The 19,558-nt window shown below is 41.8% G+C and overlaps 1 protein-coding gene across 1 annotated transcript; it reads right to left on the bottom strand.

Annotated features, from left to right (window-relative positions):
• Positions 1-1,226: 1,226 nt before the first annotated feature.
• Positions 1,227-18,709, bottom strand: LOC134480538 (uncharacterized). Its single transcript, XM_087568685.1, has 6 exons — positions 18,444-18,709; positions 13,144-13,275; positions 12,134-12,293; positions 11,012-11,143; positions 10,159-10,342; positions 1,227-6,054 (listed from the first exon to the last, which is right to left on the bottom strand). Exons 1-6 carry the CDS (start codon positions 18,532-18,534, stop codon positions 6,049-6,051), a joined length of 705 nt encoding a protein of 234 aa, XP_087424811.1. The 5' UTR covers positions 18,535-18,709; the 3' UTR covers positions 1,227-6,048.
• Between the last annotated feature and the right edge of the window lie 849 nt (positions 18,710-19,558).

The following is a 19,558-nucleotide window of genomic DNA, read 5'->3' as shown; positions in this document are numbered from 1 at the left end:
TGCTGGTTTTGAATGCCTTGGACTTGGCTTTCTTCATGCTCCAGTTTGCTGGCTTTGAGAAGTTTGTGAAGAACTGTCTGTGAACTTGGTACTTCATCCAGATGGTACACAAGAGGCAGTGGTTTTGTTAATATTTTTGAGAGTATATTTCAATCAAACCTCTCCTACTAATATCCTAACAATGACAAAGGTAATGGGAGGCTACACATCTATTTCATTAGTTTTCAGTTCTTCTCAGAGCAGCAGTGTAGAAGCCCACAAAGCTGGCAAAGTGAAGTGAGGTCAGGCAGGGGTCCTAAGAGCACAGTCCTACTTTCTTAGAGTAACTCCTAGGGACTTACCATATCCATACACCAGTAGCTCCATATGCACTGGACACCAGTGAAGTGCTCAACATTCATTGCTTTTGTCACTCAGTTTGCCACAAATGTTAGAAATCTGAAAAGTTCAGCAAATTTGAAGGTGTGAGTAACTCCCAGTGACTGGAGTAAGCTCAAACAGTCTGTGACAACGAAGAAATGATTAAGTATCCAAGAGACAAGACGCTCACCAGGATCATAGTCCTATTCCAGTAAGAAAATTTAATAATGAGGCTTCAGGTGAAAAGATAAATTAGGAGGTCTAGGCCAAATATTTTATCCTCTGCCCTCAGGGTTGCAGCCATTCTGTCAGACTTTCCTGGCCTCTCACAGGATCAGAGTTCTCACCTGGAAGCAGGAATATCTGGAAGGCACATAATACATATCCACAGACGACACTTTGGGTACAAACTGACAGGCAACTTCAAGGCTTAAAGTTATTCTCTCTCTCTCTCTCTCTCTCTCTCTCTCTCTCTCTCTCTCTCTCTCTCTCTCAGCTTGAGGCTGCACACACTCTGCATTCTTTTGTGCACTCTGCCTTTTTTATTGCAGTTTTCTTTTCTCAAATTCCCACAATCATGCACACGTCTGTTCATTACCCTTTCATTCTCACACACACTCTTCATACACACCTCATACATATCTCACACACACCACATGCACTCTCCTTTCACGCACACACACAATCTTCATACACACCTCACATTCTCTCCTCACTCATTTTCAAATTCTCCTCTTATGCTCTCTCCCTGGCTCTCATATTTGTTCTTACATTTGCTCTGTGATTTACTCTCTCATTCACTCCCTCATGCACTCTCTCATTTACTCTTCACATGTTCTGTAGTTATTAATAATCCAAAAGCGGGTAGAAAAAAGAGCTTTTATAATCATTGCCAAATCAAATGCAAAGAATGACTACATCCCACCAAGAACTAAGAATTACAACTGTTCCCCAAAGTTTCAGGCTAGCCCTATACCCAGGCCTGTGGCCAATATAATAATAATAATAATAATTGTAAACTTATCATTATTTAAACTTTAACTCTTTACTTTTATACTTCAGAGTCCAAAGCTCCGAGATCAGCTAATTGCATTTTCCTGTGACACTCTAATGATAAATGACATAGGCAAAACTGCCAGGCAGTGGCCAGAAAGAATCAAGGTAACCCTTAGCACACTAATTCCACTAGCGTTCTGTTCCTTGCACACAATGACTCTCATAAGGGTTCCAGTAGTTAGACTTAGTTTACTAGTATATTATTTTATATATTCTATACTTTCTTAACTAGTCTATAATATTATGTAAAACTTACTTCCTAACTTCAATAACTTTTTCCTTTCTTAGGGTCCCAATGTTGGCTCTAATTCATTTTCTCTTATTTTCTTCAAGCTGTCTTTGCAAGTCAAACCCTAATCTAGAACTACAATTCTGCAGTTATTACATTTTTTTCCAAGATGAGAATACACAGTATCCACCTGGGCCACTAGGGCTGTGCTGTGCCCCTATGCATCAATTTCCAATTGTCTAAGAATCATAACATCAAGGAACATCTAGTTTCACAGAATTCACCAGAGCAGAAGGAGAAAGAAGTAGGAAAGTCAGATAGAATACAATAATTGTGCACACCAAGGCCAACGGATAGGCAGTCACACACAAATGAAATCTATACAGCCGTTGTCCAGGGCTAAGGTTTGGAGAAATGGAAACAACCAGTTTTTACAAAAAGCTACTGCGGGCTACTGAGATGTCTCCATAGTATGTTGTCCCCAGCATTAGCCAAAACTCAGACAATAAAGGGAGGTCAAAAGGATACAGATTGGAAAGGAAGAAGTCAAAATATCACTGTTGCAGAGGATAGGGTAGTATACATTGTATACCCCAAAAGTTACAACAGAGAACTCCTAAGCCTGATAAACAACTTCAGCAAAGTGGTTGGGTATAAAATTAACTCAAACAAATCAGTAGCCTTCCTCTACACAAAAGATAAACAAGCTGAGAAAGAAATTAGGGAAATGACACCTTTCATAGTAGTCCCAAATCATATAAAAATACCTCAGTGTGACTTTTATCAAACAAGTGAAAGATCTGTGTGACAAGAACTTCATGATATGAAGAAAGAAATTGAAGAAGATCTCAGAAAATGGAAAGATCTCCCATGTTCATGGCTTGGCAGTATGAAGATAGTAAAAATGGCCATTTTCCCAAAGTGACCTACAGTTGCAATGCAATTTCCATCAAAATTCGATTCCAATTCTTCATAGGGTTAGACAGAACAATTTGCAAATTCATTTGGAATAACAAGTAACGCAGGATAGCTAAATCTATCCTCAATAAAAGGACTTCCCTGGGAATCACCATCCCTGAACTCAAGCAGTTTACAGAGCATTAGTGATAAAACTGTATGGTATTGGTACAGAGACAGGAAGATAGACCAGTGGAATAGAACTGCAGACCCAGAAATGAACCAGCACACCTATGGTCCCTTGATTTTTGACAAAGGAGACAAAAGCATCCAGTGGAAAAAGGATAGCATTTTTAGCAAAGGGTGCTGGTTCAAATGGAGGTCAGCATATGGAGGAGTACAAATCATCCCCTTCTTATTGCCCTGTGTAAAGCTTAAGTCCAGGTGGATCAAGGACCTCTACATCAAACCAGATCACTCAAACTAATAGAAGCAAAAGCGGGGAAGAATCTTGAACACATGGACACTGGAAAAAATTTCCTGAACAAAACACGAATGGCTTATGCTCTATGATCAAGAATAGACAAATGGGACCTCATAAAGGTACAAAGCTTCTGTAAGGCAAAGGACACTGTGGTTAGGACAAACCAGCAACCAACAGATTGGGAAAAGACCTTTACTAATCCTACAACTGATAGAGGGCTAATATCCAAAATATACAAGAACTCATGAAGTTGGACTGCAGGGAGACTAATAACCCTATTAAAAATTGCAGTTCAGAGCTAAACAAAGAATTCATAGCTGAGGAATATGGAGTGGCTGAGAAGCACCAAAAGAAATGTTCAACATCTTTAGTTATAAGGGAAATGCAAATCAAAACAACCCTGAGATTCCACCTCACACCAGTCTGAATGGCTAAGATAAAATACTCAGGCGACAGAAGATGCTTGCACGGATGTCAGAAAGAGGAACATTCCTCCATTGTTGGTGAGATTGCAGACTGGTACAACCATTCTGGATATCAGTCTGGAGGTTCCTCAGAAAATTAGACATTGCACTAGCTGAGGACCCAGCTATACCTCTCTTGCACATATACCCAAAAGATGCTCCAACATACAACAGGGCACATGCTCCACCATGTTCATAGCAGCCTTATTTATAATAGTCAGAAAATGAAAAGATCCCAGATGCCCATCAACAGAGGAATGGAAAGAGAAAGTGTGGTACATCTACACAATAGGATACTACAGAGATATCAAAAACAATGACTTCATGAAATTCATAGGCAAATAGAATGAACCAGAAAATATCATCCTGAGTGAGTTAACCCAATGACAGAAATACACACATGGTATGCACTCATTGATAAGTGAATATTAGCCCAAATGCTCAAATTCTCCAAGATTCACAGACCAAATGAAATTCAGGAAGGATGACCAAAATGCTGGTTCTTCACTCCTTCCTTTAAAGGAGAAGAAGAATCCCTATTGAAGGGATAGGGAGGCAAAGTTTAAAACAGAGCCTAGAGAAATGGCCATTCAGAGTCTACCCCATATGTGACCTATACACATACAGCCTTCAAACTAGATAAGGTGGATGAAGCTAAGAGGTGCAGGCTGACAGGAACTGGATATAGATGTCTCCTGAGAGGCACAGCCAGAGCATGTCAAATACAGTGGCGAATGCTAGCAGCAAACCATTGAACTGAGAACAGGACCTCAGTTGGAGGAATTACAGAAAGATTGAAAGAGTTGAAGGGACTTGCAACCCCATAAGAACAACCATGCCTGCCAAGCAGAGTTCCCAGAGACTAAACCACTACCCAACCACTATACAGGGACTGTGCCATGGCCTCATCTGCATGTGTATCAGAGGATGGTCTTCTTGGGCACAAATGGAATGAGCAGCCCTTGGTCCTGCCTAGGCTGGGAAAGTGGATGGCTGGTGAAGGGAATACTTTTATAGCAGAGGGGGAGGGCGATGGTATTAGGACTTATTTCTGGGAAAAAGGAAAGAATAACATTTGAATTCAAAAAGAAAGATATCCAATTAAAATTCAACAACAAAATGGTGTTTAGAGCTTCGAATCTAAAAAAGCCACAGTCAGGAAATAGAGAATTGTATGCCTCTGGTTTTCTTCAAATATGCTCAGGGCCCAGGTAGGTTCTGGGTCCAGGCTGAACCAAGCAGGTTCCTGCCACTGACTGCTCCTCTATTCCTGTTTCCAGAGGCAGCATGCAGATTAATATTGGGCCAGAGATGTGGGCAGAGCTGGTCAGAAGTGGCTTTCTGTCCTGTGGTCTCAGGATTATCTGCATTCCTGGGTGTTCAGCACTCCCCACCATGGGATTTGGGTGCAGGCTTCCGGATTGCTTTAAACTCCCTTATGCCACGTTTATATGTCCTGGGAGATATTACAGAGAAATTAATTTTATCCCATTAATTTGTTCAACACTCTCATCCACAGAGTATAATTAAGAGGTAACTATATATTTGACAGCAAGCATACACAGTGGGTAATATATGCAATATGAAGTTGAAATTCACAGAGTTTGGAACACAGTGAACAGTGACTGTATAATTGCCTTTGAATCTCAGTCTGACTGGGAAGTGATTTTGATGCCCAGTCCCCATGAGAATGCAGAGATCCATCCCTCCCTGATAGCTGTGGGACTTCAGATGTTGACACTAGTGATCAATAAAGAAGGTTCTTAAGAGTGAAGAGTTTGAGATTACTCTTTTTTTCACCAGGATATATCCATTTTACTTGATAGTAACCAGATGCAGGTAGTCAATATACACAGTCTATATCCTTATCAAAATAGAAAACAAAATGAACAAAACAACAACACATAAATAACAAAACTTCAAATGAATAGGAGGAAAACCAAATAACCAAAATAATTAAAACTCAGCCACACTTAAATAGAGGAGCTGCGCTAAGCATTTTTTGCTGCTCCTTTTGCAGAATAGATTTATAGCCTGTGTCTTTCCTTGGAGACACAGTAGACAAGCAGTTACTGATGGTAATAATCTTTCCAAGAGGAGTGGAAGTAGGTCTGTTTTGTTGGAGTGGGGGCATTAAGGACAAAGCCATCCAATACTGAGTATAAATGATATTACAGACTTTGTCTCAAAGACTTTCCAATATTGTGAACTGATCTCCATGAAACTCTTCTGGATGACCCATCAGGACAAGTACAAATTTACACGTGCACAGTCTTTCTGGATGACCAGCAGCCCTTGATTGATGTGCATCAACACTTCTCTGGGTCCCTCCAAAAGTGTACACTTGCTGGAGAGAGCTGAGGTGAAAGTACGGTCTATTCAATCCAAAGAAATCAAAGTAAAGGAGGAAAATGCAGTCCACAATTGCTATGGACATTACAGATGAGACGCAATAGTGGTGTATTTGCTGTGCACACTTAGTTCTCCTCCTGTAGCTCTTCTCTCCAAGGGAGATCTTGTCCTGGTCTGTGTCATGTTCGAGTTTCTGCTGGAGAATTTCAGACCTAGCAGAGCAAGGGAATAAAGGTTTAGTGAGTGGTTTCCAATTCAGCTCTCCCTCTTACATCAGCTCTATTCAGTTGGACAATCCAGCATGACCTGTCAGCTGAGGTCAGTCCCTGCATCCCCAAGTGTCATAGAGTACCTGGGCTTGGATTTATATCTCAGGTTTTCAAACTGCTAGAATTTGAACTGTGGACTATGGACTGTACTGGGATTAAGAGAAAAATGAGCATATTTTGTCACTGGTCCAGGTATATTATATTGAATAATAACATTGTAGCTGGGTCTGAATCTGAGTTCAAGAGACGTATGAGCAACCTAGAATACCATGTGGATTCCTTCTGGAGAACATGCCCAGAATTGAGGTGAAAGTTCTGATTATGTTAGCACTGAAGGAACCCGTCTAGTTTCCATTTGTAACCACTGAATCTGCAAATACACAGAGAAGCCATCTCACTTCAAATCCATGGGAATTGCATAGATCCTGTAATCACTGAGAATGTGCTCCATGCAAATCTTCCTAGCGTACACATGGACATTAAAGCTGATTGTGATGTAGAAACAGAACAGCACCCTGTAAGTCTATGGCTAGTGTAAGGCAATTTGTGAGAGGACAGAAGAGAAAATGTCCTCAGATCTTTCCAGAGAGATCACAGGAAGAAAGGAGTAGAACATAGCAAGAAATCCAGAGGATCATATATATTGTTTCATGGGCAAAATTCACATGAACTGTACCAGAACTATACTCTGAGTAGCTCTTTAGCTGCCTGAGGCTGAAATCCATGTAGGTGGTCATTCACCCAAAACAGGTACTTATATAGGGAAAGGATATTCAAATGGATTCCAGCCTGTGTTCCTACCTGAACATTAATGCTTAATGTAAAGATTCCCCAGGATTCGCTGGAGGCATAAAAACAAATGTTGAGTGGGATATGTACATAGTGAATAGAGCCTACAGATAGCTCAGTCAGTGATGTGCTGTCCTCTCATAAACCGACATAGACTCAGGGTTCTTTCCCTATTACCAATCTTGCTTTGCAAGTTCCCGAGGCTGTGTAGAGCAGTCTTGTTCCCCAGCAAAGGATCATATGTTGGTGGTGGACTAGACTCTTGTTCTTGTTCACTGTTTCAGACTTTCCCCAAAGTGTGCAGCTTCTTCTAATCTGAGCTGTCTTTACCATAGACTGAGTGACTTCATGCCCAAAGCTAGAATCATAGGAAATCTCCATAACCAGGATCCAAATCAACAATTTTTCTCCCCGTAATGTGATTGTGCCACAGATATTTTGAGTAAGTACGTAAAAGCTTGCATGGATTTTCTCAGACTGAATCAGAATCTATGGAAGGGCTCCACCCTATGGTACACTTTTACTCCTTGCCTGATGGACGTCTGGATAGATTCTCCTTCAGGGCTACTCTGGGACCACTACAACACTGATGTGCCCTAGTTGCAATGGCAATACCTACTCCTTGTTGTGGAATCACTGGGTTAACTAAACCTTCTGTTCCACTTTCTGAACATGGCTTCTCATAGGGCTACCTGTTCTTAAACTCCCAGACCCATCTGAAATTCATCATTTCTCCTAACTCCATTGAGGCTGAAATTAACTGAGAGAAAATGATGTTGATTGACAGCACTTGCAGAATGCTACACAGATAACATAGGGGAGCGCTTTAGATTATCTGTGCACCAAAGGGGCTCCTGACACTGCCCTGTTCTTGCACCACAGCATAGCTATGGGGCTTTTGCTGGATGACAATACAACTCCAAGCAACTCAAATTCTCAATGAATAAAATCCAAGCCAAAGTCCCAGCGGAAGCTGTAGTGTGCCAAGGTAGCTGGAGAGAAATGGTAGCAGGCCATGTGGAAAGCAACCTTGGAGAAGACACAGTGAGTGACACACCCTTCCAGTGGGCTTTCACCATTCACAAAGAACAGAGAAGCCGCATAAACTCATGGATTTTAGAGAGAAGCCCCCCTTACCTCCCTGTACTCCTTTCCTTTGATGTGCTCCAAAGGATTTCAATGCAGACCAGTAGTTTTACCCCTAATCACTTGAAAATCTAACTTTACAGGTGTTTTTGTGTCCTCTTTTTGGGGGCCTGCATTTCTTTTTTGGGGGGGGCTGCATTTCTACAAGACTTTATTGTCCTTCTTTTACACCATAACTAAAAGGGACCTGCAAGCTCCAGGCCTGTACCATTTGTTACCACTGTGAAACACGACTCACTTGAACATATTTCCCACTCCTCCCCCAGACATCACGAGATAATTCTTTTACGGTATTTTTGAAAACAGATTAAATTAATACCTTAAGTGTCCTTTTGCTGTACAGAGCTGGATGGAGATGCCAAATAACTGGGCAGCTGTATTTCATGTTTCATGGATGTAAAGTGAACTCTTAGAGTACTTTTCTCATGAAACTTGGAAATAGAGGGAAACACATTCACTACTGCAAACACAAACACACACAAACACACAGAAATACACAGATACTCACTTGCACGCACAAATGAAAACTTTGATCTTGTGCAGCACATTTCCTGTTGAGTGAGGAATTAGTGGGAGCTATGCTGTGTACAAGTCTCTTAGACTCAAGCAGGCTGTGCTGCCCTGGCCTGTACTCATTTCCACTTCAGGAAACCTTTCTATGCAGATACTTGTTGGTTTTACAAGTAAGTTACATGTTCTGCACAGATAGCCTAAACAATACAACATCAAATTCCCAAGAGAGAGATTCTAGGAAAAGACTCCATCAAGCTCTATGTTGACTCATCATAGGCCCCTCACTAAAACTACCCTGTTTCCTTCATAGAAGACCTTGGAACCATCAGAGAAGACAGGGACTCATGGTCATTTACCAGGAACTTTTCATCACATTAGAGTTCATGTGATGTTAAAACAACCTCAATGTCAGTCAGAAGGAGGCTAAAGAAATAACATACCCTGACTTTTCTGAAATGCAGCACTGTGTACAGTATTGAGAGGGAATCTATCCTTAAAGAATGCCATGCCCATGATATAGTCAGCAAAGCAATGTCAGCAGAGGGATGCACTCTAGGATTCCATGCAAGATCATGGTGAAGCCAATAAGACAATCCAGAATCTTCCCGGGGGATACCTCTGTTCAGGTAAAGTGAAGAAATCTAATCCTTATTTTGAAAATAGTTGAATGGTTTAAGAATGTGTTGAGACAAATAAGAGACAGGGCTCCACCTGGAACTGGACCGGTGATGCAAAGACTGCTGGACAACACAAAAAAAGGAAGCTTCATGTTTGTTGAGAGACCTAGGCTTAAAGGACGAAGTTGGATAATGACTGGACAAAACTGCATGTCATGAACTGGCCTCCCCGCAGGCTCCCTAAGATGCAGATCAGCACAGCAATGCACCTTTCTTGGTGAGAATTGGGGGTATATACGGATAACTTTGTTCTTGAAGTCTCAAATCTCTCATGCCAACCCTCAGCCTTTGAGAAACCTTTTCCACATCCTTGTTCTTCTATCCAGCTTCAGATTGTAAGGCCCACATACGAACTCTCCAGGAGCACTCAAATAAGACAGGACTGACATGCTGCTCCTCAGGCTCTGTAGTTATCCAAGATCTATGAAGCATGAAGTCACCATTTTCATATACAGGGACATGAGGGGAGGAAGAACAAAAGCCACCACAAATGAGAACCGGTTCTTTGCCATTTCCACCAGCCTCTCCTCCTTGAAAACTACTTACTTCCTGGAGTCTCACAAGATCCCTGTAATGAAAATGAGCTCCAGGCTTTTGCTTCATCCCTCAAAGCCCTGTTCTAGTCTAAAGAGGGGCTCCCACATAGCACCCTCCACACACATGGCATGTAGTGCTGTGATATGTGATCAACCCATCTCCCTTAATAAACTGCAGAGTCTCAAAGAGCAGGAGCATTCGCTTTCCAAACATGCAGTTTCCTGAAGAGGGGCTATCTCCACAGAAAGCCTTGTAAACCATCACATGAATGAACACTTGGATGAGACCTAGGTCAGGACATGGATCAATCAATAGACAGTTACATTGGTTTGTCTATGTTTATGGAAAGACCTGAGGACAACCTGACCTGGAGGCCTAATCCTACCTGCTGTTCCTTTGCACTGGGGACACAGATGTTCATTCCGGCCTCTTCACAGAGCCTCTTTGCCTCCACACAGGATGCTGGCCGTTCAGTCTGCTCCACCAGCAGTTCTCTGTTCTCATTCAGCAAAATCTGTATATTGTTCTTCAATTGAGTTTGTTCACGCAGAAGCTGGGAGTGCCTGATGCTGAACCACAAACAAAAAATGGTAAACCCAGCCAGCTTCTATTTGCCTGTCACTCTTGCAAGTCCAATCATCCCTTCAAGGAATCCCTCATCCCCAGACATCCCCAGAACAGAGCCACACTATACAAGTTAGCACCAATTAGAGGAGGTCAAATCCAGAATCCACATTCAACATGAATCAAAGTACTTCTGATAATCCTGACACTAAGACGGTTTATATAAATCCAGGAAGAAGAAATGGTCCATATGGGTGCTTATATGTCCATGATATGCTAAAACCATCTTCACGTAGTGGGGAAATCCCCTCTGAGGGGTAATTGAAGTCCCAATAGCTATACAATCTTTCCATGTGTTTCTCATGGATCACAGATCTTTAAATCTTCTGTCAGAGTCCTAGAGATTCAGAGTTGATTGATATTCCCATCACGGTACAAAACTTTCTATCTAGAGGATCCTTAATGGGGAAAATAACAATTGGAGGGTCTTCTATAGCCTTCACATGTAGGACAACTGAGTCCAAGAGCTACAAACATAAGACCCTTGCCAGGAGGCAGGCTTCTTGTTAAAAGTCAGACACTACAGAACCAGTGCCCTGACTTTGGTTCAATGTCATACAGGACAGGAGCATTCCCTGCCTAGTGCTGGGTTCTCATCTCTGTCAGCGACTCACCGGTAGGAACTGTTCACTTGTATGAGCTCCTTGTACCTCTCCATGGCCTCACTTATTGAACTGGTCATCATTTGCATAGCCATCATTCTCATCTCATGTGCGGATTGAAGGACTGGCAATTCGACATCCAGCCTGTTGTGGGGCATGGCCCAAGAAAAAAATAACCATCTGAACTCAGGATTTCAGAATTAAGTGAATTGTAAATTAAAAAAACCCAATAAAAAATTGAAATTTAAGAAATGTGGGGGGAGGGAAGAATGTGGCAAACACAAAGACCAGAGCAAAAAACACAACAGTGAGACTCCAACAACAATTCTTTCAAGGAAATATTTCTACGCAAATCAGCAAAGAGTTATTTTGAAATATGGACATTTTCTAAGACTGTGGAGATATGGTTCCCCCAAGACCAACTGTACTGCAGTGGCTTGGGTCTAACAGATAGCTGTGATGATATTTCTTTTGTTTTGAAAACAGGGATTCTCAAACCTTGTTTCCTACTGTTCCATGAATTCCCAGAGGGCATAACTACTTTGACAGGGAAGAGGATTTGTAACCCCTCCTTCCCTCAGGAGGGTCCTATCTACCACCTAAGTAAACAGAAGATGCAAAGTGCTCAGTTGATCCATGTGGGCATCCCCACTATCATGACCTGCAAACTGTCCATCAGACATATCCTAAGATCCCATGAAACTCCCCAGACTCCCTGACCGAGAGCTTAATACCCACAAACACTTTCACATACTTACATACCAATCAATATACAAACACAAGCAGAATCCCAACTACATGCATGGAGGTGCCATAGAATCAGTGTATAATGAAAAAAATTAGAGGAAAAGAGGGATGACGTGCAGGCATTTCATCCCCTCACTTAGAGGCAGCAAGTGTGACCAGGTCCTTCTAGCTGTTGACAGAACCAATGCTAATCCAAGGAGCTCAGGGTCAAGTACAAAAGAGGTTGACCCTAAACACACAGGACCTAGCTTGTCTCACAAGCAAATGCCTTCCAAATCTCCTTAAAATCCAGGATGAGAGGTAAACCTCTCTTGTGCTAAGAGGAAATCTTGGGTTAGCAGAGAGAAAGCACAAGACAGTGAACAGGTTACTGGCCATAATGACTACCTGTGGTCCCAATCATCATAGATATAAAGGTCCAGGATTTGATAAAATTCATCCCTCTCGAATTGACACTTCTGGATTTCAAATTTAAGTTCCTCCAGTTCCTTTAAACACTCCTCTTGCTTACTGATGACATTTTGGGATGATGCCTTCCTACCAAAACCTGTAAATAGATAAACCCAAGTGAATTTGCATATTTGGTGGCCCATGGGCAGAAAAGATCATTCTGAATCCGAAAAGGAGGTGAGGAAGGGGAAATGGTAGAGACTGGGTGAATCCCTTAAAGAGCAGAAAAGCTTTCTTAAAGGTGGATTCTTTTTTTTTTTTTTTTTTTGGTTTTTTTTTTTTTTTTTTTTTTCGGAGCTGGGGACCGAACCCAGGGCCTTGCGCTTCCTAGGCAAGCGCTCTACCACTGAGCTAAATCCCCAACCCCCTTAAAGGTGGATTCTTAAGCTATGTCCCTCTTCCCAACCTCTAATGCCATACACGTGCCACATTCACTTTTACAGGACCCCTCACCCTGAATAGTATAACCTGACTGATACATAAACATCTGGGACGTTGTTATCTCATATCAGATGTGTTTCAGTTAATCCTGGAGTTCATACTGCTTAGCACCATCATGCTCTAATCATGTGTGTTCCACCCAAAGTGTCTGAGAACTCAATTCATTTCTCGGGGTGCATCCTTCCTTGTTCTCACCATCAGAGACTTATGTAACCTACAGTAATCTAGAGGAAGAAATGCTTCAACTCCCAACCATGGATGGTCACATTGTTAATCTCACTGTGCCTCCTCCTGCCATGCATTGACACTCACAATTAAAAAGCTTCCAGAAAAGAAACTGAAGGCTTACCACTTTCTGGCTTTCTCTCAAATTAAAGATCAGGAACTCCTGACTCTTGGTTTGCCTTTGAGAAATCCCAAGGCTCCTGCTTGTAAGGCCTAATCTTAGAAGGCACATCTCAAACATACCTCCTTGAGGATGTTCCCCAACTCTGCCCAGGACTCACCAAGCCTTCCCCAGAATGATTTCCTTCCTTCCAAGGAAGATGAGAGGAGGTCATCTTCCTTCAGCCTTGGTGTGGTCTCTCCTTGATCAACACTTTCCTTCTGAAATAGCCTGAGCGGCTGGCGAAACATGCCTGTTTGTGAACCCAAAGGGAACTGAAGGAATATCCCAAAGGCAGTTGGTGTCACCACAACACTGGTGACATCACAGAAGATTCTAGGGATCTCTTAGATACAATAGATTGTCCAGTGAAGGGCTTACTGATGATGCTACTGGGAAGTTCTATAACCTACCTGCTAACTAGCTCTCCAAAAATTGATCAATTTCTGTGCGGACCCTTTCCTCCAGTCTCTCATACATCACTGGGAATAGCATTTGGCAACCTCTATTGCTAAGCTAGATGTTTCTCTGTGCATCATTAGAACTCAACAGTGCTTTTGCTGGGGAGGGCTGCTTACAACCTGAATGAGAGAACAGATTTTTCTTAGCACCCAAATCTCTAGGGACCAAGGAAGAGGGAGTTTTTTCTTAAAAGTAAATCTACTACTCGAGACAATGCATGTGACACACATTTCGATTCCTAAGGTTTTCCTTTTTATGGAGGCCAATATGTTTCTTCTAGACCTCTGAGTGTATAAAACCTGGAAATATTTGCTTACTGTGCAGTCCTTGACAGTTGACATTGTTTTTATTTACATATCCATGTATTTCACAAAATCAATGGTCTATTATCTTATTTTTTTAGAATAAAAACTCCTTTTTTCTTGAAACATAGGGATCAACTACAGGGCATATATAAAATAATAAATTTCTGTACCTTTTATATATTAAGTTGGACATCCTCCCTTTCTCAAATATAACAAGACAGTGAAATCGGACATCAGCGAGCAAACGTCAACCTGGACCTTGTGTTACCACATTGTAACCACATAGCCATCCCTTCTCCAATATCGTTCTTCCTGAATTTCCAAGTCCAATCCTGAGGATATTTGGGGCTGCACGCTGATCTTTTATTCAGAGCAAACATAAAAATCAGGCGGATGGGCAGGGAGTGGAATGGCCTAAGGTTAGGCTAAACCTCAATTTTAATGGGTCCATAAGTTCAGGAGGGAGTCCATTGGCATTGTCATCTGTGGCTTCTGTGTCCTTATCCTGGGTGTGCTGACTCTGTGATACGATGCCACCTCACCTCACAGATGTCAGGGTGAAAATCATGTATGACTTTTCTGGGAAGAACTCTGCCTTTTACTACCATCTGGAGTTATACAACATCACTATGCACAGCTCAGAAGAGAGGGGTGGAGATTGTGGAGGCCTTAGAAGTTGAGGATCTTTTCTGATTAAGGCACATATTTTTTCCTATGTAATTTTTCCCTTGCTCTTTCACTAATGATGGTTGACTTCATTCCTGGCCTGAAGTCAACTGGATTCCAAGGTTTGGGATTAGGGAAGCCCCTCTTTTTGAGATGACAGGCCCAGCAAGGGATCCCACTGCATACAGGTTCCTATTCCCAAGGAAGTTGTTGCTGCAGAATCACAGCATGGGGGCAGCAGCACAGGACATCTCCCAGCTTTCTCTCCTGCACCTGCAGCACTTTTAATAAGGCTGTTTGTTTGTTTGTTTGCTTTTTATTGGAAATACCTACAAAGCTGGTCAAAATTAATACGTGCCTTAAATTCCAGCACCCACAAAGTATTGTTGTTTTTGCTTTTGTTTTTGTTTTATTTCATTTCATTATTTCTGTAATTGTTGTTAGGATTCTTATTGTTTTCTTTGGTAATTCCCTCTAGCTATTCAATTTGCAAGTAGAATGTAAAGCCATGCTCTGCATGGTCCTCTTATTCATGTTAAGGATTTTATTCTTACCACCAAGACCACAGATGAGCACAATATTTACTTTCAAATCAGGAAAACAGGCAGAAAGAAGAGAGCTATGTTGTTTGGTCTCAGGTAACCAAACAATGAGGAGTGTAGGATGGCTTCCCAATGTTTTGGATTAGATAAGATTCTGTTATTGAGATGAAAGGCCTCTGCTGAAGCCTCCAGTTGAGTAACAGAGAGCCTGAAAAGGCTGAAAGAGTGGTTGTACCTTGAAGGTGAAGGCTGGCCCTTCAGTGCCTCTGCAGCCTGAGGCAGAGTTCTACTGGGAACAGAAGAGAACTTGGCCAGAGATCATAGGGGACTGCATTTTGGTTGAGCCCTGAGACCTGGATGAGCAGAGGCCTCCACAGTCCTGATAAGGGAAGCAGAGCCACATAGATGTGAGGGAACAATGGATCTTTGAACTGCATGTTCTCCAATTCATTTATCTTTGCTATATACATAGTATATGTAAATGACAAGGGCATCCTACTTTATCACATCTAGTCTCTCTAGATCTTAAAGCATGTGCAAGTGTAAACAGAGTAGAGTTAGTTCAGCAATACATTGTGTCCCATTTTGTTAAAGACGTTTATTTTATTTCTATTTATATTTTTTTCTTTTTCTTTTTCTTGACTACTGATACCTAATTACTCTCCCACAATCCTTCCCCAATTCTCCTGGCACAGTCTTCTCTGAGTGTATGAGGGCCAACTGTCTCAGTACCTCCCTTCTTTTACCAAAGCCTTTCCTGGGGGCATTCGTGAGGATGCTGGTTTTGAATGCCTTGGACTTGGCTTTCTTCATGCTCCAGTTTGCTGGCTTTGAGAAGTTTGTGAAGAACTGTCTGTGAACTTGGTACTTCATCCAGATGGTACACAAGAGGCAATGGTTTTGTCAATGGGTCCATAAGTTCAGGAGGGAGTCCATTTGGCATTGTGATATGTGGATTCTGTCTTCTTATCCTAGGTGTTATAATTCCACCTGAATGTGTGCTATAATGCCACCCAACCTCACAGATGTAAGAGTGAAAATCATGTTTGACCTTTCTGGGAAGAACTCTGCCTTTTACTACCATCTGGAGTTATACAACATCACTATGCAAAGCTCAGAAGAGAGGGGTGCAGATGTGTGCGTCTTAGAAGTTGAGGATCTTTTCTTCTAATTAAGGCACTTGTTTTTCCTATGTAATTTTCCCCTTGCTCTTTTACTAATGGTGGCTGACTTCTTTCCTGGCCTGAGGTAAACTGGAGTCCAATCTTTTGGATTACCGAACCTTCTAATTTTGAGATGACAGGCCCACCAAGGGTCCTACTGCATACAGAAGGTATGAATAAGTCTCAGGGGCTGGAGTAAGTTAAAAACGTCTGTGACAACAAAGAACTGATTAAGAAAACAAGAGACCAGCTGCTCATGAAGATCACAGTTGTATGATAGTAAGAAAATGTGAATAGGCATCAGGTGAGAAGATAAATTAATTAGGAGGTCATAGGCCTAGAAGGGTTATCCTTTGCTCTCAGTGGAGCTGCCATTCTTTCTGCCATTCCTCGCCCTCTGCCACAGGACCAGAGACTTCCCCAAACAACTGGCTGGCCTTGCCAAAGACCTGGCAGGGCTTCTCCCTGTAGAATAGGAAATGCAGAGTCCATGAGGACTCACCAAGAGGTCTCCTCCACACAGGTTCCTTGTTGTCAAAGGGAAATGTTCCTGCAGAATCCTGCCATGGCAGCAGGAATTTCAACCTGGCTGCTCTTGGTCCAGCTCACTGGGTGCAGGCCTGTGGCCCACGGGTATCTGGGGAAAGAAGCAGCACGCACTACCTCACAGCTCTCTCTTTGTTGGATGCAACTGCTAGGACTGTGGTGGGATTTTTGTTTCTTTGTGTGTTTATTAGAAATACCTACAAAGCTGATTAAAGTTGTAACATGTCTTCATACCCAGCATGCAGAATGTTTTTAAATCGTTGTGGTTCCTGTTTTATGTTTGGATTTTGTTTTTTAATCCCCTCAGGAAATTTCCCTGTGCTTAGAATGTTAAGCATATGCTCCGGAGGGATCGATTATTCAAGTTAGCCAAAGCTTTTGTTCTCTTTTTTTTTTTTTTTTTTTTTTTGGTTCTTTTTTTCGGAGCTGGGGACCGAACCCAGGGCCTTGTGCTTCCTAGGTAAGCGCTCTACCACTGAGCTAAATCCCCAGCCCCGAAAGCTTTTGTTCTCACCATCCACTCCACAGATGATGCCATTTCTTACTTTGAAATAAGAAAACAGTCATAGAGAAGTAAATTAACCTGTAAGTTATCACAGAATAAACACATCATGATTGTGGAGTGGCACCCCAGTATTTTGTATTTCCTAAGTTATTTTTATTTTAAACTTTTTTTCTTTTTCTTTTTTTTTCTTTGTTTTTTTTTTTTTCTTTTTTTCCTGGAGCTGGGGACCGAACCCAGGGCCTTGCGCTCGCTAGGCAAGCACTCTACTGCTGAGCTAAATCCCCAACCCCTATTTTAAACTTTTTTATTGGATTTTTTGGGTACATTTCATTTTTTTTAAATCCTTAAAGATATCTTTTATTCCTCTCCTCCCATTTACAAGGTGGAATTTCACCTGTGATTGTTAGTCCAGATAGTTTGGTCAATGGCTTAGATATCATCTTGGCCTAGTTTCCTTGGCATGAGCTGTGTTAGAAGCAGGCTCAAAGGTTCAGGACTCAACAAATAATGAATTCCAATACATCTGGTTCCCTAGCCTCACAACCAGGAAGGGACTGTATTTCCATTCACTATTTAAAAAAAGATGCAGTTCATTAACATGTAAAAAAATTACTCAAGTATATTAAAGTGTTTACCATGGTCATACAGTTTTTCAAATACCTGGCATTCATCTTTTTCCAAATCCTAAAATTTCTTTCTTATTCACATTTTCTTTTTTTATTTCTTAGTAGTATTATCATATTTTTAAATTTTAATAGATATATACTTTTTATTTACATTTCAAACCTTATTCCCTTTCCCAGCTTTTGGTCCATAAGCCCCCCTCATGTGCCCTCTCATATGTATGGTCCCCCAATCCATGCCCCTTAGAACCCCCTTCCCGGACATTCCCCTGCACTGAGTGTCCAACCTTGTTAAGAACAAGGGCTTCCCCTTCCACAGGTGCCCCAACAAGGATATTCTCTCCTACATATGCAGTTGGACGCCTGCGTCAATCCACGTATAGTCTTTTGCTAGTGGTTTATTTGGTTGGCATGACTGTTCTTATGGGGTTGCAAGCCCTTCAGCTCTTTGAATCCTTCCTCTAATTCCCATAAAGGGGGTCCTGTTCTCAGTTCAGTAGTTTACTGCTAGCACTGACCTCTTTATTTGACATGCTCTGGATGAGTCTCTCAGGGGAGATGTATATCTGGTCCCTTTGACTAAGCACTTTTTAGCTTCATCAATCTTACCTAGTTTTGGTGGCTGTATATATATGGGCCACATGTGGGGCAGGCTCTGAATGGCTGTTCCTTCAGTCTCTGCTTTAGATTTGGCCTCCATATCCCCTCTTATGGATATTTTTGTTCCCCATTTTAAGAAGGAGTGGGGGCATCTGCACTTTGGTCATCCTTTTCTTGAGTTTCCTGAGATCTGCAGATTGCATTGGGTAATTTGAGGTTTTGGTCAATATCCACTTATCAATGAGTGCATACTGTCAATGAGGGGTGCTGAGTACCTGGAAGAGAAAGGGGGACAAGAGTTGTGAAGAAGGACTCCAAGACAAGAGTCTGATCAAGGCGACAATTTTATTTTTCCCCAAGGCTGAATTTGTACCATAAAAAGGGTAACAGAGAGAGGAGAGAATTAAGACACATTTACGCAAGCCAAGGACACAATATTCATGTGGTCAGGGAATTGGCTGATGTTGACAGGATGTCAGAAAGGTCACAGGTTTGTCATATCTATTAGAAAGCAGGATGTTGGTTTTTCAGAAAGGTTACAGGTCATGACATTGGGTATCTTAAGGTCACACGTTATCATATGGTTATTCATATTGACCACCACATTTGTATTAGTCTTCTGCAGCTGGCTGGGGATTTTCCATGAACCCAGTCATACTTAATGCTAACCATAATAATAACATCAATAATGGAGGGCTTCAAGGCCATCGCTCCCAATAGCATACCAAGTGTGTTTTTCTGTGATTGGATTACCTCACTGTGTATGATATTTTCTAGTTCTTTCCATTTGCCTATGAATTGAACGTAGTCATTGTTTTTGATAGCTTAGTGGTGCTCCATTGTGTAGATGTACCACATTTTTCAAATCAATTCCTCTGTTGAAGGGTATCTGGGTTCATTCCAGCTTCTGGCTATTATGAATAAGGCTGCTATGAACTTAGTGCAGCATGTGTGTTTGTTGTATGTTGGAGAATCTTTTGGGTACATGCCCAGGACAGGTATACCTGTGTGCTCAGGTAGTGGAATGTCCAATTTTCTGAGGAACCTTCAGACTGTTTTCCAGAGTGCTTGTACCAGTTTGCCATCCCAGCAACAATGGACGAGTGTTCCTCTTTCTCCACATC

Source organism: Rattus norvegicus, chromosome 9 (assembly GCF_021556685.1).
Source record: "Rattus norvegicus strain SHRSP/BbbUtx chromosome 9, alternate assembly SHRSP_T2T, whole genome shotgun sequence".
In the NCBI taxonomy this organism is placed as follows: Eukaryota; Metazoa; Chordata; class Mammalia; order Rodentia; family Muridae; genus Rattus; species Rattus norvegicus.
This window is presented reverse-complemented; position numbering and strand designations above follow the sequence as displayed.